General features: G+C 37.5%; 1 protein-coding gene across 1 annotated transcript in view; it reads right to left on the bottom strand.

The window, feature by feature from the left end:
* Nucleotides 1–25,170, bottom strand: part of MYBPC3 (myosin binding protein C3) — a 60,607-nt gene that overhangs the window by 27,010 nt on the left and 8,427 nt on the right. The window contains exons 2-21 of the mRNA XM_061343667.1: nt 24,696–24,962; nt 22,163–22,258; nt 21,815–21,901; nt 21,519–21,667; nt 20,458–20,575; nt 19,049–19,097; nt 17,770–17,814; nt 15,383–15,436; nt 14,623–14,625; nt 10,574–10,597; nt 9,676–9,842; nt 8,732–8,864; nt 8,496–8,498; nt 7,932–8,056; nt 7,274–7,379; nt 3,150–3,316; nt 2,647–2,812; nt 1,638–1,744; nt 1,293–1,322; nt 984–1,120 (exon numbers count right to left, since the gene is read on the bottom strand). Coding sequence (XP_061199651.1) covers nt 984–1,120; nt 1,293–1,322; nt 1,638–1,744; nt 2,647–2,812; nt 3,150–3,316; nt 7,274–7,379; nt 7,932–8,056; nt 8,496–8,498; nt 8,732–8,864; nt 9,676–9,842; nt 10,574–10,597; nt 14,623–14,625; nt 15,383–15,436; nt 17,770–17,814; nt 19,049–19,097; nt 20,458–20,575; nt 21,519–21,667; nt 21,815–21,901; nt 22,163–22,258; nt 24,696–24,962 — 2,033 coding nt within the window. The remainder of the gene's footprint in view (nt 1–983; nt 1,121–1,292; nt 1,323–1,637; nt 1,745–2,646; nt 2,813–3,149; nt 3,317–7,273; nt 7,380–7,931; nt 8,057–8,495; nt 8,499–8,731; nt 8,865–9,675; nt 9,843–10,573; nt 10,598–14,622; nt 14,626–15,382; nt 15,437–17,769; nt 17,815–19,048; nt 19,098–20,457; nt 20,576–21,518; nt 21,668–21,814; nt 21,902–22,162; nt 22,259–24,695; nt 24,963–25,170) is intronic.

The following is a 25,170-nucleotide window of genomic DNA, read 5'->3' as shown; positions in this document are numbered from 1 at the left end:
ACTGATTGTAAATCTGTCTGTGTCTTGTGGAACTGGTTACTCATCTTGTAACTACAAAAAAAGCTCGATTACTTCTTTCTAAGTCAGATGTAGACGTTGAGACCTCATGCCTTAATAATTCCATGGAATAGGTGTTGTCTGATACCCGGTCAGCATTTTATCAAAGAAACTTGTGTATGAGAAAGTCAATTTTTCTTGGTTCCCAAAATAGAGACAAATGGCTCTTCTGTTTCCATACTAACACTGCATTGCAGAAAAAATACCTAAGTCTTACTAGGGAAATTAATATAATTGGCAATATTATTTTGTCTATATCTACACATATGGAAAGTGTAATGATGCCGTAGAGTATTATGCAAAGTATTTCTGTGTTTTGTGCTAGTTACAGCTTAAGAGCCTGCAGATGGTGAGGGGTGGGGATGTTCTGAGACAGCCAGAAAAGGAGCCCACTTAACATTTTGTGTCTAGCATCTAAGTTCTCTCTTTGATGTTTTGTAATTGGTTTGATAAGGCAGATAGCAAGCATCCTTAATTTTCATCATACCAAATACAGTTTTATCCCAGTGGTCTACTAAGAAGGCGTTTTCTTCACACTGTAGAATTCCTGAGACAGATTAAAAAAGCTGCCAGCTCTGGAACACGTCCATCCTATCAGCTGAAGGTGGTGGGAATGGCTCATCATTTACTTCTTTTTCTCTGAGGTAGGAAGAGACTAAACACATAACCTGTTTGCATGGACATATATCAACTCACACATACTAAGCCCTTCTTTTGGAACAGAAAATGAGGCAACAGTTTAGAAAAAGAACAGTTCAGGGTGACTCTCACAAAATCAGCAAAATCCCAAAGAGCTGCACTGCAGATGTTTAAAAGGAAGATGAAAATGTAACTAAGAATTCCAAATCAGAGTAACATTTGAGAAAGAAAATGGATTTCCTTTTGTGACCTCCTTGCCTCAGCCATTGTGCCAGGTTCCACATTACCTTGTTTACTTTCTGCCAGATGACAGTGGGCGTTGGATCTCCTGATATGGGAACATCCAATCGCAATTTGTTCCCAGCCACCACAATAATAGTGTCAGGGGATTGGCCCAGGCAGTCAAGGTGAATTTTAGGAGGCTCTATAGCAAAGGGAGAGAAAATAAGTTTTAAATTTTAAGTTGACTGCTCTGTACGAAGAAGTAAAATAGTGAATATTCATAAATTAAATTAAAAATGAAAAAAAAAAAAAAGCACTGTTTCCTTTGCTACTGAAAACTTATTTACTTGCATATAAATAACTTCTGTTCTTACCTTCTCTTGGTACAAAATCTATCTTGACCTCTGGGAAAGAAAGAGGGGAGGGAAAGGAGAAATAGATCAGAAAACAGAATTTACACAGAATCTGCTCTCACAATGTAATTCTAAAAGTATTCATCATTAAAACCTCATAAGACATATACAGATTAATGCAATAAACTCAAAAACAGGCTCAGTAAAACAATATGATGATGATAACACAAATTAACAGGAAAATGAAATGTGCCTATATTGAGGTATCAGGAAGGAGACTCTTCATACTCTTTCCTGCTATAACCATGATTAATGCCATCTTTTTATCCCTCTGGAATTTCAATTACATATCCTAAGATAACTTACCTAAAAACTGAAGCTTGGCAGAAAGGTTGTAAGCAAATCCCTGAGGGATGAAGGAATAATCAGCCTCATCATCTGGTGTTACGTCCTCAATAGTTAGCTTATGGATTCTGGAAACATGAACAAATATATTGCATTCCTTTACTTCTCCATGAGAAATCAGCTTATCTCAAGAGACAAGGTGCAGTCTTGTTAACAGACGTTACTACTTCTTGTCCCCTTGTCCTAACATCAAGTCAGCAATCACCAGGACTGCTCTATTTTCAGTATTCAAGCAAATCCATGCAGCATGTTGTCTGTGAATGGATTTTTCTTGTCAAGGTATATAGTCTAGTCTGAACAGAAGAAGCTGTTTCTCTGCTTTAGTCCAGTCCTTTACAAGGGCAGCTGTAATACTGACGAATGGTTTTATCTGAGCAGATTGCGACTACAATAAATTATTGAAAAGCAAGCTAAAAATCAGTGCTCCACCCCTGTATATTGTAAATTCAAAACAGAATATAGAAGGGAGTACCAAGGAAGACTACCTAGCATGCAATGCTTATGTGTCTTTTCAAGCTTGGTTTCAATTTCCAGTAGTAATCAGACTGCTAAGAAACTTGAGCACAGGATTGCACATCTGTGTGTTAATATGAACACTAGTTTTTCTGAGGAGTTTTATACATATGTGCTATCTTTATCTGTCTGAATACTACTGCTAATTTTAAAGTTATCGACAATGTGTTTTCTACATTGCTTGAATATCAAGAAAACATGAAATCCTAATAAAAATGAATCCTGCTGCTATACCACTGATGCCATACATGCAAAATATACTAACAAGGAAGACTGCATGCATACAGAAGCAATCTGTGAATATATGTTGATTGCATATGTGAAAGTTTCAAAGTTTTTCCTTTTAGCTGGACCCAAGACAGGGTCTTGTTTTATATTCCTATCCTCTGAGATAATAGTTTCTGTAGAATGTAATGCAATACCCAAGCATATAACTGCTTTCTGAAACAAGACTAACCTGCCAATGTGGGAGATCTTTATCCTTTCATTTGGAACCACTTCCTTCCCGTTTTTCAGCCAGATTCCTTTCACATTTTCATCAGAAACTTCACACTTGAAGACTGCCTGGTCACGTGCCTTCACTGTCAGGTCTGCAATGCTCTGATAAACTTCCAGCTTTTTCTCTGATATTAGAAGAATAATAGATACGCACATTAGCAAATCCTAATAGTGCTGTAAGTAAATGCTTGGTGTGGTTTTACTTAGTAGAAAAAGCTAAGGCTGAGCAAGCAGTGTGTGGAAGAGTGATATATGAAGGGAAAGCCACAGCATGCAGGTCTTAAACAGGGCTGATAGATAAGCACCTGTGATTATCAGAGTATCTGTTACATCCTTGACACCCTTTATCATTAAACCTTATGGCCCTTATTAAGTGTTCTTTTTCCTTGGCGTAGGGATTATGCTATCCCTATGCACTATCCTGGAGAAGGTTACCTTAGCCTGTTTTAATTTGGTGCCTACCTTGTACAATTAGTTCAGCAACTGATACCCCACCATTGGTCTTCACTGTGTAGTGTCCACTGTCCTCTTTGGTTGACTCATTAATAATTAGATACTGCTTTTTGCCATCTTTCTTGAATCGATATTTGAAAGTTTCTTCTCGTGTCAGCTCAACTCCATCCTTTTCCCTGCAATGCCACAAATAGTATTGAGCCATTTTTCAATGGCTGGAAGAGAGTAAGTGCCAGCTCAATATTACTAGAGATTGGAAGACAAGATAAATTAAATCTTTGTAACATTTCAAGTTAACAAAATGTTATTGGAACTAGAAATGCTTCTAGCTTGACCATTAATTTACACTAGGTGTTCAACTTCTGGTTCAAGAGAGTTTACTCACAGGATTTACTTAATTCTTAGTATTTATGCATAGATTTATTTATTATAGATAATTATAAAAGTATATTAAATGCTGTAGAAGATACAGGGATGAAGGCACTCAAACAGCAGGGAATTCGCTATTTTATAAATTGCCATAATGTAAATGGGACTTGCTGGGAAATGAAGTCTTAATTTTCCTGATGTAAATTATAATAGTCATAAATCCATGGTTTGTGGGCATCAATAAATTAAGAAAATTTTAGCTTGAATTGAAACAAAGATGTATTTTGGATTTTGTAGCCCTTTACATTGAAGGATGTCCCAGTTTATTTAAGACATTACTAAATTAAGCTTCACCATCCAGCCTGGGAGGAAATTTAATTATTGTCATTTCCAGTCGTCACAAAGGGAAATGAGCAGAGAGGATTCATGCTGCTCAGTCAAGGTCACACAAAAATACTCAAGATTTCCTGTTGTTAATCCTAAACAACATGAACAGGCTGCAAGAAAATAACTGGTAGTTTCTTCAGCATATTTCTTTCATAGTATTTTGTAGTTTTCATTATTATTTGAATAGATTTATACGATATTACTTGAATACTATTGCAGTTTGCAAATGAAAATGTTTTTCTCTTTGCTACTCACTCACATGGTAAAAAAAAGAAAACCAGAAACAATGTTATACTTTTAATAGAATAGGATTTTTCTATCTTGTGTAATTTCCCTTATTCATTACCAATGACTATACAGCTGAAGAAATATGCCTACAGGAAAGCAAACTGAAATGTTACTTAAGGACTCCTTAAAATAATAGAGCTCTAATTTCTAGGTAGATATATGCAAGAAAACCTTTTGCCTCAGTTATTTTGCTGAAGTAAATCACAAGGTCTAAACTTTAAGCAGAGAGAGGAATCATCTGACTTGAGAATTAGATGTATCTGCTGCAACTGCATTTCAAGATACCTATAGGTTACTCCTTCCTAACTGTACTTTACAGCACAGGTTTTTGGATCTTATCTTTGGTTTTGGAAAAACACTGTTTTCTCCCTTCCAGATCACAGCACAACGTTAAGTAAGGCAGGAAACAGAAGATGTCTTTACCAGCCACATGAAACAGAATGCTTAGTGTTATGTCAGGATAGCGCTTCCTCTGGTTGCTGAGTGGCAAGAGTCTGAGACCACATGCAAGATGTTCTCCTAAGGCTGATAGTCTCATTCATGCAGATTAGTTGTGGAACAAGTGCTATGAAACAATGAGTAAACCTTTGCTGAACTTCTGAGAACAGACTGCGATCTACAGGTTTAACACGCTGCTCTGGCAAAACCAGGCACTTGTGCTGTGGTTAGTGGTCCAAAGCTGAACTTTTTCATTTCTTTTTTAGTGAGGAATTTTGACATACGGCTCATGAAAAAGATCCGAATGTTCAGCCATTGTTAACAAAGAGGTTTCTTAAAATCTTGTCTAAATAATGAAAGTAGGCTATTTACAATGACTAGTGTCTTAAGTCCCTGGGAAGGGAATAGCACATTTAACTTGTGTTTATTTTACTGACTAGCACATTGCTGATGCTGTGTGTGAGTAGAGTGTTTGCAGAAGGTTGTACTGACAAATAGTGGAGTGATAAAACCGTAAACCTGAAAAAAAACCCCCAACTCCCAGATATCATTTAGCTTAAAATAATACTTGAGTGAAAAGTGAAAACCCTCATATAAGGTTATATTAGAGGCCTTCCTTTGATAACTGGAGCAATGAGGTAGAAGAATCAGTTGATATCAAAGTGTAACTGGAAGATTTTGTAGAACCATAAACTGTTGGTTTAAGGACCATGGTAGGTCATCTGGTCCAGCCTCAGACTTGAAGCACAACTAGTGCAATAATAGGTAGGTTAGCCATAGTTTAGTCTATACCAAGAACATCTGCAAGACCAAATATCTGTTCTCAACTTTGCCACCCAGTAACTGTCTGGAACTGCTTTCCTATTTCCTGTTTAGATTCCAAGGACAAATTGGCTAATGTCTTCTGAGATAAGGCTGATGTAGGTACTATGTGATAATGGGGATGCAGAGATTTATTGTTGCTGTTACATTACTAGAGTTTGTTTTCCTTTGGAACCGATCAGATGATACATCCAGCATTCAGAGACAGGAAAAATCATGTCAAAACTTCTTCAAGGATTATTTCCAAAAGCACCTGAATTTTAAAAATAGCTATTCCATAGTAATGCATAATAATAATGTGAGACCTTTCCAGGTGATCAAAAGAACATTGTTTCCTGATTACTGTGAAGAGACCCACATGAGTTCTCCAAGTCCTAGTCTGATGGCCATGCCTAAGAGGTTGTGAGTGTTGTCTTGTGCAAGTCACGTAATTGCTTTTGTTCATGTGCTTGTGATTTCATATCCCAGGCTTAAAGGGTGCTATAACAGGTGCCCTGTGTTAGTGTCTGTTACTTGACTTAAACTATTGAGCATTTCCCTGACGAGCCACAAAACTGAAACTCTTCCTCTGTACTGTGTTTCGTGTTTGCCTTGGAGATCGTTCTCCATTGTCCAAAATACTCCCTTTGTTGCGAGAGCATTGACTGTCTCACATAATAAACCCAGTGAAATACACTGTAAATGTCTAAGTGCTCAGTTTTCTGTTGCTATCATTTGAAGAGTTTCTCTGGCCACTTGCTGCATTTCAGGCTGAGACAGCTGCTGGTTTGGCCTTGTCACACCAAATGCCCAGCCCACAGATAGCAGCCCTGTATGATGTATGGGAGTCGTTCAAAGGCAAAGGATCAAAGTGTGGCAGCTGCACTGTGCTCAGAGGAACAGATCTGATTGTCCCCATCTCTTGTGACCAGGCATCTCTAAGCAGTTCCTGAACAATAGCATGTGTGTGCCTGTGCATGTGGCTTTAATGGTGTAATGCATATGCTATACTAGCTCTTGAGCTCTATTTAAATTCTCAGTTCCTTCCTTTGGGAGAACAGATGAGTGTTTGGCACTTTCCAGGAATGTAATGGGCATTGTGGGAACAGTTGATAACCACGTGCCTGAAGCTGTTAACAAGCACAAGAAAATGTCATCTGGTAGAGAATGAAGTGAGAACAGTGTGAGTAAGACCTGCTATGCGAGCACTGCCTGCTGTGCCAGCCCAAGCAACATGAACCCAGCTTCCGCTTGGCTGGAATGCCCAATAAAATGGACTCTATGGTCTAAATGTTTGTCATCTTAATCCTACTCGCTGCATATGCATAATGATTGCTTTTACAGGATCACTACAACAGTTATGTTAAAATAAGTCAATGACCTTCTCTCTGTGTCTCAAGAGACACTATCTTTTTACCTAAGAAAAAGTGCTGTTTAAGAGAACCAAACACCACACCTCACTGTGATTGAGAAGACTGGAAGATTCCATAATGTACAGCAGACTCACCACAATACAGATCTGATTAGTCTGGCCAATAGTTAGACATTACTGTCAAGTGTTGAGAACAGCTTAAAGCCAACAGCTCAGCAGCACCTTGTAAACACTGCACAAGAAATTCTAGACACCCTATAAAATATCTATACCTTTTATTTTATTTTTGGCCTCTCATTTCCTCCTCAATTTTTGACATATAGGAGGAGGATCACTGTTTTTCTGAAAGCTGTTATATAGAATGCCTTCTTCCTTTCTATTCACAATTCTAGTACACAAACACTGGTCCTAGAACATCCCATGGAGTGAGATGGTTTCATGTTGTTTGAGGCTTTTTTCCCCTTTTCTAGTCTCTTACCATTTCACAGTAGCTCCTTCCTCAGACACTTCGCATTCAAACTCTACCCTCTCTCCAACCATCACCATTTGGTCTTCTAGTGGGTGAGTGATCAGAATTGGAGGTTCTGAAAATGAAGATACTTTTATTAAAACAGTATTCTAAAAGACTGAAAACCAGAGGTAGATTTCAGCACTCTGCGCTGTACATGGTGATGCTCTCTGTGCTGAAACTTCAAACTTACTGTGCTGGATCACATTATCAATATCGCCACATGACCTTTTGGCTTTTGCTTCATGAGGCAGAATACAAACACAGAATTAATCAAGTTTCATATATAGTCTAAAATTCTAAACCAGAGGCATTGGTTTCCTGTACTACTTCAGCTGCCCGTAGAGTTTATATGGAGTGGAATCAAATTTGAAACTAACTTTCTAGCCCTATTGTTGGGGAGATGTAAATCACTTCCTAAATGAGGATTAATGGTAATCATCATTGTGCTGTTTTCCTGTGCTTTCTCAGTTGCATTTACAGGAATAATATTCCTTCATTCAACTCTAAGAAAAATATATACTTCAAGAAATGTCAGAATTTGTTCATTTGTGAGAATTTCCGTTCCTATGAGATTAAGTAATCTGAAAGTAGAGAGGGTGACAGTAATTCGAAGTTCATTGCTCACCTTTTACAAACAATTCCGTGAAGCTCTTCTCATCCCCTACCACACATTCATATGCTGCATCATCAGCCAGAGAGCAGTGGTTTATGGTCAGTATTCTTTTATTTCCAACAGACTCAAAAATATATCTGAAAAGAGAATCTGAACATAATTATCAGAGTCTAACTTCTTTCAACCCAGACACTGTCTTCCCCTGACTGGCAGAGGAAAAGATTCCTTCTTTTTCTGGCATCTGTGGCAAGGTTTAAGACTCAAAGCCCTATATCCCTGTCCTGGTGCAGTGGACAGCAGTAGTGCTTGAAAAACTATAGCATAGGAAATTATGGAGAATTCTTCATACAAGGGTGAGAAGCACAAACTCCTGTGAATGGTGCCACATGCTTTTCTAACATCTAGCAATGCAACAAACCTGATGACTATTAAAAATGCTTTGTCGTGGCTTCAGCACGGAATCACTGGAAACTGGGTTGACAAACAAGCTGTGCTAAAGTATACCCCGTATCATGAGAAAGTAATTTTGAACCCTGGATATGCACATGAAGATCAGAATATAATCTGAGGACTTACTTGCTACGTAGGTAGATGGAAGCATCCAGTTTCATGTGCAGATAAACAGAGCAGAAGGAGAAAAACAAAAAAGCAGTGAGATAAGCAAACAGTCCCTAAGACAAAGCTTTATGTAGATTCTTTCTCAGCTCCCATTTCTCCCCCTTACAATCCTTTCTTTCCAAGAAAAGCTAGTTTTCCCACTTTGTCCAAGATGTAGCTCCTTCTCTTGGAAATTTCCCATCTTTCTAGTTTACCTGCCGCTCACTTGGATCTCCTGTCCATTCTTCAGCCATTTCACATCAGCATCTGGATTGGCAACTTCGACCATTAATTTGATCTTTTGCCCTTTATCCACCTGGTAAGCGGGATCCAGTTTCTTGAGGAATGCTATGACAAAGAATGATTAAAAAACTATATATCTTATTCATTCTTATACTTAACATTTATTTTTTGCATTCCCAGGGAATCAGGGAAGTAATTCTCTATTCCCTTTCCTATGGTTTAGCATCATCTTAAACCTTCCCTGCTTTCTGCATCCCTGTTTGCATTTTTACCATTCCTGTCTGTTGTTCATCTTGTTCTATTTTCTGTTTTCCTTAATATAGGATGAAAAGTACGTGATATAAACTAAAATACACACAGTAGAATAGTCTATATCAGATGTGAATATGTACTTCAACACATCCTACACAGAGTTACAGCTTTGTCTACCCATGTAGGAAAATGATACTGATCTTCTCACTGGTGAATGGCAGTTTGCCTTCTCTGTTTCAGGTTTTTAAAACAAATTAGTTAAAATTAGGCAATTAATACTTCACAAGTCTAGAAAAGGTTCAAGAATTCCAAATATATCTTCCCAATGGAAATTAAATTCTTTAAGTGACCACTGATATCTGACATACTGACCAGTTTTAGGGGTGGGGGTGTTGTTGCTTTCTGTTCAGGGAAAAATAAGGGGTAGGGCAGAAGAGACTAGTTAAAATGAAAAGGTTCAGGACATCCAGAGTTTCAGAGGAAGGTAGCTCAGAGCTTTGGACATCACTTTAATCTTTAGGAATCAGCATTTCATACGTAAAACTGTAACAATTGGAATAGGAAAATCCTATTCCTTATGTTTTTCTCATGGCTGCTATTAGCTGATGTTAATACTTGAAGAAGGTAAGAACATATTTATTTGGAATAAATACAAATTGCCAACCTGTACTTTTTTTCTCTTCCTTCTTTATGCGTTTGAGGCGTTTCAGCATCCCACGCAAATCTGTGATCCCATACTGAAAAGCAATTTTCTCGTATTCAGAAGGAGGAGCTTTCCTCAGGATTTCCCAGACATCAACATCAGATTGGGATTCAGATTTTCCTTCACCTCTGCAGAAAGAGATTAGAGGATCTGAATGCCACGATTGAGAGAATTTAAAAACACCTATAGGCTTCATGAACGACGTACTGGCTTGATGAAGCCATTTCTTCATTAAAAATGTAGTAGTCTAGCTTTTCCTATATTGTTATCTAAATGATGAAATAAAACTAGTTTTGCTGCTATTTATATATAGTGATTAAAAGCCAATTACTGACCTGAACAGTTTACTTTCTATTAGCCAAGGCAAATAAATATTAACTTCCCTTTAATGACGGGTAATGGAAACACATGGAGATTTGTTTTCCTGGTGTGGTCATATACAAAGTATGTGGCAAAGCAAGGAACTGAACTGACATCCTGAGGACGCCTTAGAAACAAGGCATTTGGTTTATGTTAATAAGAGACAAATCCTTTTCTACTCAGGGCCTTTTTTCTCTTCACTAAAATGAATTGGAGGTTATTAAAATACTTATCGTCTATTGTAAATAGAGTTGCTGTCTATAGGAAACTATAGAACATGAAGACTCATAGATTGGTGAGTAATGGCTAACAAGACAGTATTTACAATGGACTACTTATAGTTTAACCAAAGAACTTGCAATTATGGAAGAATTAATGTTTGGTGTAGCAAAACAAAGTGAAAATTTGGTTGCCTGGCTTTGGGAAAGGCATTTTTTTCTGTCATGGTATTTTTAAAGTATAAGGTCATAAATAGAAAAAGAAATTGCTGTAACCTTACCGATTTACTGTGCGCAAGAAGCTGCTGTACTCCAGAATGACACAGAGAATCGTTTGGAAACACATACAGCATCCCGATGGGCAAGAAAGAAGACATCATGTGTTAATACAAAAAAGCCGTGAATGTCATGTTCATCTTTAGCAGAACATGCTTGTGCTTCAGTAGCAGGGAGATGAAGGACCTCATGCAAAAGCTCTGAAATAGGCTTAAGAAAAAGGCTGTCCCTTGTTGAAACCAGACTCACTCCCACACTTTTTATAGTTCCACTATGCAATTTATAAGTGTAAGCACGTCTGGTTATTCCAGGCGTTATCCCAGAATTATGGCTAACCACCTTACAGGGAACACATAGGTCATCATGGAGTTGTTGCCTGTCATAGTTTGCATTTTGGTAAATAGAGAAAGGATAAAAGATGTAATTAAAAAATTTCTTTAGGAAAAGGAACTTCCTGTGGCTGTTGTTTCTGGTATTCCCAGAACCAAGCAGATTTCAGTGAAGCAGAACCCACCCTTATAATGAAGCCATGTTCAGTCGTAAATCCAATAAGAAGACAAGTAGGTAATGAAGAGAAAAATGGAGGATTATTGAGCATATATCCATTTTATTTTTCCCCAAAAATTTTCTAGAAAGATAACAGTCCCATTGGTCTGAAAAATCATGACTGTAGTCAGTCTAGACAGAAGAGATAACCAAACACCTCTGGTGCTCATTCTACTGTTAAGCCAAAAAGGCTTGCTCATAATGTGAGCGCAATGTTTATGAAAGTACTGCAGTCCAGAGCTGGGATTTTCAGAGCATTGGTAGCTCTTGAAGAGGAAAGGAAGCAAGACATGAGGATTTCAACTTAGAGAGTTTGAGCTGAAATATGGCATGTGATATCTTGTATCTTCAGAGGGGTTTATCACTCACTAAGCCTTCAGTAGCACTCATTGTCTTGATAGGTGTATCTGAGATTTGGACTTCTTGTAATAAGTACAGCCTACTGGGTATTTGTTTTGTCACAACAGTGAGTCAACATCACCCACAAATTTAATCAGGGTTCCTCTTCTCTATATGTCTATCATTTAGTCTGGGGCTGCTATAGATGATTTGTAGTTTTGTCTAGCAGAAGGCAGGACAATTGAAGTGATTTGCCAAATAGACCAAGATATGTTTTTAACATGAGCCGTTTTGGGGTAAGTTCTCCTAATCATATCAATGAGCATGTAAATTGAAATAGATATCCAAGTGCATAAATCTAGGAGTATATAATATTTCTAATGTGCTGAGTTCTTTGTACTAGTACAATTAATGTTCTGTGGCACAAACTATCTCAAAAGGAAACATAAATTCATAGGAAATAAGAAAAACTTAACAGGCAGTAAATGAATTCTGGTGGCGTCTCTGTCTAGCTGCCTGCTTCTATGCTCATCTCTATTCACCCCTTTACCTGAAAATTTGCAGGTAGGATTATTCAGAGAGTTTTCAAAAATAGTTTTTCTGAGTTTTGTTTAAATACATCATGAGAAAAATCTCCCAATTTGGATGCAATTCCACAGTCCAGTATACCCCACTATTGAGAAGACTTTAGTAATTTTAGCTTTAGCTTTTCCATTACTCACTGTCATCCCACCTTTATATCTGGCAATACTGTTTGGGTGTATACACGCTGAAATACAAGAAATTTGGTCCTAAGCATGAGTATAGTACCTTCCTTGGAAATACTAATATTTTTTAGTTACAGGGAAAGGCTTGTAAGCTGCATGTAAAGTTGTACTAAAAGTTAAAGGTTGTAATTTGTATAGTGTTTGACTTGTGAAAAACCAAGGAAAAAGTGTCTTTCTCTGCTTCTGAGCAAAGGTTTCTCCACCCCAATACTCCTTTTCACCATTTTGTACTTGTTCAAGCTTTCTCTTTGATCCCATAAAGACACAGAGTTTGCACATTTAGGCTGTACTCTTCCAACAGGAACTAAGCAGTGTATGAAAATCATAGATCTAGACTCCTGAAGTTTCTCCCACCCTTACGTTACTCTCCTTGATGCTGGGATCCTTATTCAGTGATCACCTCATAGGTTAACTATGCACTCGGAGGCATTAAGATGCAGCTCAGTGAACCTGCTGTAAATGGAATATGCAGCTGATATGTTTTAAACATATGTGGAGGGGTTAAAAATAGTTTTGTACATCCCAGAGATGGTTCCTTCCTATCCCATTTCTGTCAACTGATTGGGCCCTGTCAGCTGTCACCTCCTTCAAGGTCTCTGCTCACTATCCCATTTAATAGTTCTGTGACAGCTGTTCCCTTCCTCTTCCCAATGACCTCTCCTTGGCCCATGACGTCTGTATGTCAACACTAGTTAATTAAATTACAATGATAGGAGATACAATATTAAATGAAGCTCTTTTTATTCTAGTGGGAATGTTCATTACCTCTGGATTGAGCGGCACTTGTACATTAGGTGTGACAAAGCAGAAGTGCCAAAAGAATACTCTTCAATTCTGTTTGAATCTGCATAGCTCTTGAGAGTTCCTCAGCATGAGGTCCCCTTTTCTATTCTATTTTAACAAACTATTCTATTTTTAGTTCCATTCCATTATGAGGTTTTTTTGCCTTATCAGTTCTCATTAACAAAGGAATGCTCTTCAAGCTGTGGTGTGCAAAGCCTGAAGGATCCATAAATTAGTTCTAAAGTGGCTGTGAAAAACACCTGGAGCAGTGAATCAGCAGCATGCTTAAATTCACTAAACAGAGATTCATAAGTCAAGAAAGGTCAAAACCAGCGATAGAATGCAGTGACAGTTATAAGCTGCTTCTAATGGATTTCTAGTCTGACAAATAATGAATAGTTGAATCCACAAAATGAACATTCCTGGAAACGCTGGAACATTTTACTCCTTTAAGAGTCCAACCACTGCTCAAAACTAATTATGAAAGCAGAAGGAAACGCACTAGGAGAAGGTCTCATAGCAGGTTTTCTTTACTTTAGTCTCACAATAAAATTCAAGTGCAGGTTTTGTTTCAGACTTCTCTGGGGTTCATAGTGAAACAAGAAACTTGGATATCAGTGTCAGCTATAGAATGTTTAATAAGTGGACTTTCTGTCTTGTCTGGTTTGAGAGTTCTGGTTGTAGTGTTACTGTAAAGCCAGAATTCCTTTCTAGCTGGATATGTTACATATTGCGTAATACAGGGCTTTGTACATCTATGTCATGTTGTAGCCCCACTGAAATTTGTGTGAGTTAACTTGACTGAAACATCAGGCTATTGAGTAACCAAGCTCCTCCAAATGATCCTGTACTCTTTGTGCAGATAAACCCCTTTTTATAAACAGTAATACTAATAGCTGAGCAAAGACTGGACACAGATACCCAACAGATACCCAGCATTCACCCAAGCAGTTGATTGTGAAAACTTAAATGGTGTAAGTTACATTTGCAAAACAGGAGTCTAGTGACAAGTGTTTATAGAAACTTCAGGAGCTAGAAAGACTCAGTGAGTGGCCAAGGGCAGTGAACAGAGCCACGTTTGGAGTAATGGGATGATAATGAGAAATAGAAACTTCAGTTGGAATGGAATGAAAGGGTTTGTAATGGAGATGCCTGTACATTTGTGAAGTAAGTGACTTCGGTAATACCTTCATTAACATGTTTAAGGAAGGATGGAACAAAACTTCAGCACACGTTTGATAGGCACCAGCAGGTATATTATGCAAATGATTTTTCTGATTCTGATTTCTATGACTATAGGAATTTAAAGCAGCAGGCTATTGAGAAAATCTGGAAATGCAAGGGCAATTTAAAACTGCTTATAAAAGAAAGTGATGGTGAAAATGAAAGGACATTCAGAGAAACACGTTGATTTGTATTCAGTAATCTGCACTTAACTTCTATTAACTGTTTAAAAGCATTTCTGTCTCAGGAATTGCTGATCATTTTCTCACATGCTATCTAAATTTTGTCATGCTCTACACCTAAGAAAGATAAAGATGCATGCATTATTTCAAACAAATGGTTCTTATATTCAACCTGACCCATGCGTTTGTAATAAAATAAAATAGAAATCTTACTCTCTGTTGGCAACAGCAGAATTCAAAACATCCAGATTAAGATGGTGGGAAAAAGAGAAAAACAGAAGTACACAGATTATGAAAACAGATATTGCAATGAAGGATGAGAATGGGAGAGCAAATTCCACCAGAAAATGTCAGTAAAAGCAAGAAATAAAAAATAGAATTGGAAGAATATTTTTATAAACATATTTATATAATATTTATGCAACATAGAATATATTTACATATATGTAATAAAAAGCTACAGAAAATATAGTTGTGTAGTGTAATACTAACAGGTATCTCATAAAATGGCTTGTCCTCCCAGCTCTCTGATGAAAAATATTGTGGAAACTTAGGACAGAAAAATCTTGTTTATAATATATATATATAAAATCCTATTATAATGTATATAGCTGCCTATATATAAGAAATACCTGTCTATAATAAATTCTTATAGACAGGTATTGTAAATCGTTGCGTTTTGGGGCTTTTTGTAATGAAATGTGCTGGTGGAAGCATGTAATTGTCTTGGTCCCAGCCTTTTCTATCTTGGGAAAGATCAATCTTATAAACCAAGCAGAAATGCACCAAATGCTGAGTATTTGGGGAAGCTGCCGGAATTTCCTGTCATTCTTTTTCCAGTTAGAGCTGCTTTAGGAAAACTTCAGGGATTATGAATTTATGAAACTTACACTTAATCTAGATTTTGTGTTTTCAGAGTTGTTCAACAGAAGCTGGTTGTTTTAATTCTTTAAGTTCGTGGATTTTTACTCACCTCTTTTTCAGTAGGGCGCTAAAATTAAACTCTCCATCTTCGTGACCCTCCATGCTGTATAGTAACAGAAAGCCACAATTAGTTTCAAAAGGAGATGGGAATACCTTGTGAGACTGCAGCATTATGTAGATGATATATTTTTGTAGGGTACTAGTAGATGGATTTAGAATGACTCAGAACATGAACTGACATGGGAGGTGACATTTAGGCTCTTTGTCCATATTGGTCTTCATATAGTTTTAAGAAATATACTTAATGAATTTGTATTTTTTCTGTGCTGATTATGGATAAAGTTGTACATAGTATTAGTTTGGTGGTCATATTGATCTGGAACGTATTTACCATGAAGATGTTTCAGAAGGTTTTCTTTAGAATCATTAGTGCTTTTGAAAAGCTGTTGTACCAGAAATGTGAATATTATTTACAGTGTGGGCAGTATTTAACCAACCGTTCCGTGGGACTTCTTCCAATCTCAAATAATATGGGGATTTTTCTAGTATTATCCCAGCTGTAATTGTTTCCTAAGGATCTTTGTGATTCCAGAATTTATTGTACAAAAAAAGTGTCACATCACTGGTGCTTGGGAGAGACGATTCGGTGATCTGACTTTGACTCTGAGATGAGGTTCAGTATGCAGTTACCCAACAAGCATCATGACAAGCAATGGTGTGATGAGTTGGTCTGTGGGAACAAGAAGCAGCAAGCAGGAGTTTTTTGATGTGTAATTTTGTCTGTTACATATGGTGTATTGTCAGATGGAACGCATGATGTTTTTTTTGGTGTTCCAAATCAAATGCCTTTTAGCCGTGCTTCCAAGAATTTGAACTATATGTCTACTCTGAAAACGTAGAGTAAGGTCACTAAAATCACTTTTTTTGGGTTTAATTGCTAAAAAAGTCACTTCAGGGATTTGATATAAAAGTGCTGGGGGTTACACTGAATTTCATGACTATTGATTATTCAATTTAGGGGAAAAAAAAAGGTCTCTTCTGCATTCAGACGAGGTTCAGAAAGTCAAAATGGATTTTCTTTGTCTCTGTCTCCCATCATCAGTATTCAGCTGCTCCTTGACATTTCTGTTGTCTTGAGCATGAGAATCTGGTGATGCTGTCTTACAGCATTCATATATGTCCAGCAGCAACAACTTACATTTAATTATTGTTTTATACACAGAAATAACTTTTTAGTTGTGCTGGTGGTGGTGGTAGTCCATGCTGCTGTCTATACCAATATATAATGCTAGTTGCTTCAGAGAAAATCTGTCTTTAGAAGTGTAAATCAGAATGTCAGGAAAATTCAACATTGGAGGAACAAATATTTCAAAACATAATAGCCTCAACAGAAAAATTCTGGGCATTTTAACAGTATTGTTATTAAATGGAAGAGAAACAAATGCTGAACTTCTTCTGCTGCTTGACAATGCAATGTTAGTGAGAAAAGTAACAATCTTGAATGAGCATAGTTTTGAATATGTTGTGAGATCTTTTTATTAAGACAAAACCATCTTTACTTCTGTTATTACTCTCAAAGTAGTACAGTGCTGCAAAGGATCATTTTCTGGGTATGATGCTCAAACGGAAAAGTGTATTTTGGCCATTTTGTTCCCTACTTTTAGAAGATTTTCAGTGTTTGCAGGCATAAAACGTACATGAGAATCACTAGTATAATACCAGTTTTTGAAGGGGATTCTTCTGATCAAGTACTCAGGAAATCAGAATCTACAGCTGGGAGAATAACTAGTCACCTATTGCTTCCCAGGTGGTAGTTATATTAGATTTTCAGGAAAGCCTAGCAATCAATATTTAGGTTTTCTGAAGAATAAGGCCCTAATAATTCCTTTAACATGCACAGAGTTAAGTCTAATCTCAGAGTTCCTATTTTTGTTATGGTAGAAGACACTAGGATAAAAAGGATAGGCTGGGAAATTAAATGATACTTGGGTAAAAAGTGTGCCAGGAAACAACAGATTTTCATCTACATGTGTGTCGGTACATTTCTGTGAGCAGCAGCAATCTCCGTCAGGATGTGGTCAGTAGAGAGGAAAACACGTAAAACATCAGGGGCAGACATGCATGTAATTTGAAGTTACTTTTTCCTGTAACAGTGGTGAGAAGATGCCACTTTTCAAACACATGCATTTTCTGTACATGAATCTGCCTCTCTTGGGACCATCAAACTACTCTTTTCATTATTTATACTCATCTTACGTTACTACTTATTCATATGGATTTGACTTAGAAACACTACACACCATAAAAAATTACTTATTTGGCATTTAAGCTGCTGTTTTCTTTTTTTTTTTTTCCTTATTTTGTTTCTTTTCCTAAGCAGAGAGAGACAGTTCATTGTTAGACTGGAATTTGTCTGCTGACACAGACAGTGGCTACCTGAGGAAGGCTGAAGTCATCCGTCTCCCCCCTCCTGCTAGGCTCCTGAGTGAGGGTATCAAAGAGAAAGCTTCAGATTTAAACAGGTCACTTCAAAATCTGGCTCCATTCTTACCGCAGAAACTGAAAATCTGAACAGCCTGAAGCTGCTCACACTGCACTCCTTCTGAACTGATCCTAAATGCTGTGCTACCAAGAAGAAAAACTCTCGAAGCCTGATTTCACTGCAGTGAAATAACACAGTGCAGCTATGCACCGAGTGTCCTCTATTTAATAGGCATCACAGCGAGGCTGGTAGGCCTGCTATAGATGGGTTTGACTATAGATAAATTCTGTGAGTCTTTTTTTAGCTCTTTGTGATAAAATATTAAAAATAAACACAAATCTAAACTAAAAATTTATTAAAAAATAGAACTTCTGGGGAAAAACTTAAGAAGTTGCCACAGATAATTTGTGTTCTATGTTAGAGAAATAGTTTTCTGTTGGAATATTCTTGTTCTGGTAATCTTGCAAAGTTACATAAAAACAAAATGAGAAACTGAATCACACAAAGGGAGAAGTAATACTCAACAGTGAAGAAACCACGTGGTTATTGTCTGAATAAGAACCCAAGCAGTTGTGCCTTTTTTTTTTTTGCTAATAGAAGGGAACATTATTCCATTAAGTCATGTATCAGTCCAGACAGTATGATGGATGTGGGAGAATAGCCTTTTCAGCACCAGTGCAATACCTTGCAGTCTTTAAGACCTGCATATATCTGAGTTTTCACACAGACATAGTATCGTTGACTTAATTAAATTCATATAGTTATAGAACATGAAAACAAACACAATCAAAAGGCTTATATTAATATCATCAGTGATATGCTGCTCACAGAACTCCCATCAAACCTCACTTCTGTTTAACAAATGTTTGTATTAAGGTATATGTAGTTCCTCAAGCCGGACCACATCAAGACTACGCACCACACAGAATCTTTTCTTCTCTATTGGTCTCATCTGAAATGCCCTTTAGAGGTCTGAAAAATAAAGTGCTAAAGTTCTTGGTAGGATTCTACACACTATCAACTGAATAATTGAAGACAAGCATGATTGTTACGCAATACAAAGCCTAAATTTATTAGATGATTTCTAGGAGTTCTGTAATATTTTAATAGTAGAAATATCTTCTTAGTAGACATCCCTATCTTTGTGGTTTTAATTAGCTTTGCCTAGGAAAGTAATGAATGCTACATGGAAGTATAATCTGATCTACGTGAGTTTCCACTGTACATACTCACGTGCGTCGGAAGGCAGCACGAATATCCAAGTCTCCAGGTATTGGTGCTTCTGATGTGACAAAAAGTGATGAATAAAAATGGGAAAGTCAAAATAATGCAGAAATGCAGTGCTATTTCTAAAGCTTTTCTTTTGCAGATGTGGTTGTTGTTTTTTTTTTCCTAAAGGTCTTATGTTGTGTGATCAACTACATATTGACAGATTGAAGCATCATCTTCAAACAGTAATTATCTTTCAACATCCAGTGTTCCATGTGTAGCTTAGCTCATGTTGCATGTTTTATAATAACCTGCAACATGATGAACTGTCTTATCTCTTCTTTGTCAGTTCTCCTGCTGGTAAATATTAGTTTCAATACTGGCTTCACAGGGTATTAAAACACTAATGAGAAAACTGCTGCTTATCAACTGAATATTATTACTACTAATAAATTATAATCCATACTCTGAAAGCAAAAATAGATCCCTGGAAATATTTAGAGTTGTACAGAAACTCCAGCAAGGATGTTGTACAGGGAGAACTTTAGTACCCTGTTCTAAACTTCTCTTGGTATGAGTAGGTGTCCTGCAACTACTGGGAGAAAAACTGTTCTCAGTCACAGCTCCTAAGTCATGATTCCTACAGCCAACTGGTGAAAAACTGAATGCTGCTGACTGAGTAACTTTAATACACTTCTGTCTTTGCATATTAGGCTCACTTGTTACTGGGTGTTGCAATCCCTGCAACAGAACCCCTGAAACAGGGAATGATCCAAACATTCAGCTCTTTCAGGTGGTACATGTTTATACTGTTTTATGTAAACTCTTCCACACCAGGGGGAAATCATTTTTAAAATGTCCTTCCCTTTCAATTGCTGATAAGTTTTTCAGTCGAGCAGTTGTGAAGGTGGCACCATGTATTATGTAAAATAAGTCATTTAATCTTAAAACAATTTTACGTCTCAAGGTGCTTCTGCAGGACTTCAATTTATTGGGAAGAAAGGAATTAGTAATAGTGTCACATGTTTACATATTTCATTTTCCCTCTTTTTTTTTTTTTAAGTATCCATTTTTAGTACTGAACTTTTGCCAAAATAGAATGGTGCTCTCTATTATTCTAATGGAATTAAATATCATAAGAGAATGGATCTGAGACTGGAATAAAGCCAGAGAAAAGTTGGGCTGATTTGCATCTTTCTGTTTGCTTTCTTTAAAAGCATCATGGTTCTGGCTTGAGTGACATCAGTGTTACTTCTAATGCTCTGTATTGCTGCCAACCCATCCCAGTCCTCATCTGTGGGCTTCTGTAAGTGTACGTGTAGCTCCTCAGGTCTGTGTTGTCTAGTAGCTATGATGTACCAGAAAGAATGGTGGGCATACATGAAGGAAAAAGAAATGAAAGGAAGGAACAAGGTGGCAGGAATTCATCTTACCGTTGACTGTCAGGTTGAAATTAGAACTATCAAACTTGTCCTTGGTAGACACCTCACATCTGTACCCTCCTGCAAAAGTCATGTTTGCTTCTATGATTTCCAATTCAAAGGTGTACACCTGGAGCAGGCACCAATGATAGAATTCATGAGCTCACAAATGAATGGTGAAATAGAGAGAGAATACAGCATATTAAGTAACGGAGAGAAACAGATAACAGGTGAAATATGCCTCTGTGTCCTTTTAGAATTAAGAACTTCTTCAGTGTGTAACTCATTACTATTATATAAATTACAAATACCCCCTCAGTTTAGTAGGGACAGTTAAAGAGTATTATCAGTACAGGTCTTTCAGAGGATACAATGCTGTATTAGCAAACTATGCTTGTGTACTGGTGTGTGCAGTCATATTGTAAACAGGAATAAAGCTTTCATTATAGAAATACAGCCTCCACCATGTATACCGTATGCTTGAAAACTCAGCAAAAGGAGTGGCTAATGTAAGCAAGTCTGTTCCATTCCACCCAGGAGAGGGTAGTAGTGTTTCATATACCACACAGGATGAGAAGTCATGGTACAGACTCTCTCGTATTCCTGTTTGTGTATCTTTGAACACATTTGTGGCAAAAATGGATCTTACTCAGCTATATGAAGTAGTCTAGATAATGCAGGAAAACAATAAATTCCAACACTAGTAGCTAAGTGCTTGATCTGTTAAAACCAAGATAGACCATACTTAAATATCTTTCTGATTTATTGTTTTCTCTTAAATATAACAAGTATCTGCTACATGAGAGGAAGATGAAGGGAATGCTGCAGTAGGTAGTGCAAAACTTGCTCCCTATGTCCTCCATCCATTTTCTCATTTCACCATAGATAAGGTATGCAAAAGTCTGTATGTAGTGCTTGTCTCTTGTCTGCATAGTCAAAACATAGACTTCTGTGCATAACTATAGCATTGTGTACAGCTTTGGATACCTTAATATCAAACCATTCCTACATTTGCTTATATTTTCCCCAGATTAGGATCTAGAAGACTGAGAACCTTACTCTGCCAGCTGTACCTTGTTATTTCGATCATAGCTGTCATGTAGCTGGAGATGTTTCCCCACTTTGCTTCCCAGGTCCACCCACTTTCCTTTGAACCATTTCACTGATGGTTTCTTCAGCAGGCTCTCACCCGCCACTTTGGCAGTGAATGTGATGTTTCCACCTTGTAAGGGAAGTGGGTTAAAATAAGATTACAAATAGTGTTTAATTTATCTGTTATATCACTGCTGCCATCCTGTATGTGGAAAGCTAAATAGTCAAGCAACGGGTACAATTTACACACATCATTTGACTCACATTTTTTACTCACCAACAGTAACTTCTCCATCCTGGGGTCGTGTCACAAAGAGCCCAATAGGGTCCAGAGGCTCTTCTGGTTGAGTCCCAGTAGGTGCAACTGAAATAAACATCAGAATTACAAGTTAGACCTTTCTGCATCAGCTTCTGTTTCAGAGTATGTAGTGAATTTCCTAACTTCAAAATATCTCAGTATGTTTCCTCTGTCTCTGAGATTCCTTATTCTTTATTGTCTGTCATTCATCACTAGTGATCTGCTTTCAGCTACTCTCTCTTCCTCACTGACCCTAAGGATCCAGTGTTTCTGCTCTTCCCTTCTGTTAATGAACCAGACTTGATAGCAACATTAGTTCTCTATTACCTTCTGTGTTCTGGCTGCTTTCTACTGGTGGTGCAGGTGGCTCTGAGGCAGCTGGGGCTGGAGCAGCTTCAACAGGAGCAACTGTCTCACTCTTCTCTGGAAATGAATGTAGGCCAAGATTAAAGAGAATTGTGATTCTACTTCCTTTCTGAACAAATCTTGCACAAAAGCAGCTTAAATATGTGTTAGGAAACGCAGAGAAATTAGCTGTGTCTTTCTAGAAGTGAGAGGATGTGCTGGAAGCAGAAGAGGCCTACTGGAGCTGGATGAGTGTCTTCCTTTTGCTGAGCTTGGAAAGAACTGATGCCTGGATTTTTTTACATTCTGTGGTCTTGATGGGCAGAAATTCTGCTGATCAGTAACACTATTATTTGACGTTAACTTCGGTGGTCTAAATAGAAAAATTAATGTAAAATGATGGCATTATTATTTTTGTGAACAGTTTGCTTCTTCATGAGATTTTGTTTAACTGCTGTTGGAATGTAATGTTCCAGATGCTACTGCTGTGTGCAGCATGGGGAAAAGCTCCAGACACTCCTAGTAATTAATATGGAGAAAGTACTTTATAAATGCATCTGTCATTTCCTCCCGTGGCTCATGGAAGTTTCTGACCTCTCAATTAAATCATGACCTCCCAGACAAATTCAGGCAAATGCATTTGGCACAATGGAGAAGATAGAAATGTATGAAAAGGGAGTAGGAGTGAGCAACTGGGGCAGATGGAGGGAGGTAGAATTTCTTGAACAGACCCGTTGTAGCAAGATTATTTTTTTCCATAGGTAGTGGAGCCACTTCCAAAGGGCCTCACCTACCTCTCAAGTCCTACATGCACTTTCCCAGCTATTTGCAATGTGTTTTCCATCAGGGATTTCAGGCCCTGTTGTGCCGTGTGATGGCTGATTTGGGTGGCTCCTCTGTCACAAAGGGAGGTGGCTGTGTCTGGACAGGTTAGGGGACAATTCCCATTTTTCCAGTTATTATTATTTGTGAAAACAATAATGGGAGATCCGGTTACTCTTTAACAACACAATCTTAGTAAGGTCTGAAAAACAAGACTGTATCTGTGAACACATGAACATGAGTCAACCACACTCTCAGAAAATGTGTGCCTTTTACCTAAACTGTATTTATGGCTTGAAAGAAAGGAGTGTGATTTTAAATTGGTATTATTTCAATGCTTAAGTATCAAATTATCCCACTTTTATTGTTAGAAGGTACCCATTAGATCTTGGGCAAATACATTTCAACTTAACTTTTTCTGCAGAGTACTAAACATTATTTTAACAAACGTAATGTAGATGCTCCCATAGCTGGGATGTGTAGCTGTTTAGAAAAGGCTTATTTTGAGGTATCAACATATAGTGTATATAGGAAACTTATCTATCCTTTGGTATCTTAATATCTCCATCATGAATGTGTGCTTGTCAGAGGTGTATTGTTTACAGGTGAGGATTACACTTCCAAATTAAGTAATTCCGTTATTTGTAGGGTGTTTGCCATTAGAAGGATCTACTTGGAACTTACCTGCAGGGCAACGAGGAACATATAACTAGTATAATATGTACCCATTCATTTTTAGGATGAGACAGTCAGTAAAATTATACTTTTATAAGTTCTGGCAGCTGTTAAATTGTCCTAATCCATATTAGGATTTAGCATGTCATGCAGTGTCTTTTCATCTGGAACAAGATGTCTTGTCTCCTGTTAAATATTCACCAGTATCTTTTCAGTAAGGCTTGTCACCAGAATAAGAATGGAAACTTACAATACCAGAAGTGGTGAACGGGGACCACTTTGGAGGGGCAAAAAAGGGATTGAGAAGGTCAAAATATTGCAAAAAATTTGTGATTTTTCTATCCTCAACATCTTCAGACATGTTTTATGAGGAAATTCCAGGGAATTTGTCTCTTTATAGTTTTTCCCAGGAAAAGTCTGGGGAAGCTTTTCAATTTCCCATCGAACTGCTCCTTTAATGCATAAATAGTAATTGTAGGTGATATAAAAAACTTACTCTTTGCATTCAAGCTCCTCTTGAAATATGTGTCTTTATTAGCAGGTGATTTTGAGATAGTTTTGTGGAATGTATGAGCTCCTAAAACATTGCAGCATAACTTGTAGTATCTTTTCAGTTGTTACAATATTTGTATTTAAATAAATTAATTTAAAAAAATGGAAATGCCAGGCTAAGGTGTAGGCATCTTAGTTTAGGGCAGGTTAGGTTAGAGTAGCTTTGCTTTAGTTTTCAGTGGTTAAGTTGAAAAGCTTGACAGAATTCTAGATGTACATTGAGATTTCCTCAATGGTCTCCACTGTGTGGACTTCTGATACCTGCAAATGGGTGATTTAGCCACAGGAAATGTATTCCTCAGCTTAATGTCAATGAGTAGCATCAAATAATGGGATGAAACATGTATTGGTGGTAGAGAAAAATGGGAGTGTTAGGACAGGCTAATTCCCATAGGCCTCATTCATAAAGGTTGCATGTGGAACTGAAAATACTGATGGAATCAGAATTGCTGAGGAAACACCGTACCTGGTTCCTTGACCTTGAGTTCAAATTTAACCTTGGAACTTCCAGCTATTACAGCATATGTCACATCATCTTCTTTTCCTACATTATTGATCGTCAGTGAATGCTTGTTTCCATCTGCTTTAATGACATATTTCTCACTTTCAGTAATTTCTGTGCCAGCTCGCTGCCACTTCACCTTGACGGTAGCTTTTTCTGTCTCTGCTTCAAACACAGCTGTGCTTCCGGCTGTCACCTCTGTTGTCTTCGGCTTCTTGGTAAAGGCAGACACTAAAAAAAGAGAGAGGGCTCACAGAAGTCTGGTTTGCAGTTGTGACCTATCTGCTGTAGTCAGCTGCTGTGGCTGCAACAGCTGTCTCCTTGCTCTCCCATCTGCCCATGTGAGATATACATTACAACACTTTCTACAGAGAAGTTGTGAATTGTCTGAGTTTATAGAGTTCTGTATCTGAGATGTCACATCTTCACCATATTGTCA

This window comes from Neopsephotus bourkii, unplaced genomic scaffold (genome assembly GCF_033783945.1).
Source record: "Neopsephotus bourkii isolate Nb327-2 ecotype Australia unplaced genomic scaffold, CSIRO-AGI_Nbou_v1 NB_1825, whole genome shotgun sequence".
Classification (NCBI taxonomy): domain Eukaryota; kingdom Metazoa; phylum Chordata; class Aves; order Psittaciformes; family Psittacidae; genus Neopsephotus; species Neopsephotus bourkii.
Note: the sequence above shows the minus strand (reverse complement) of the source record. Positions and strands in the feature narration are given on the sequence as shown.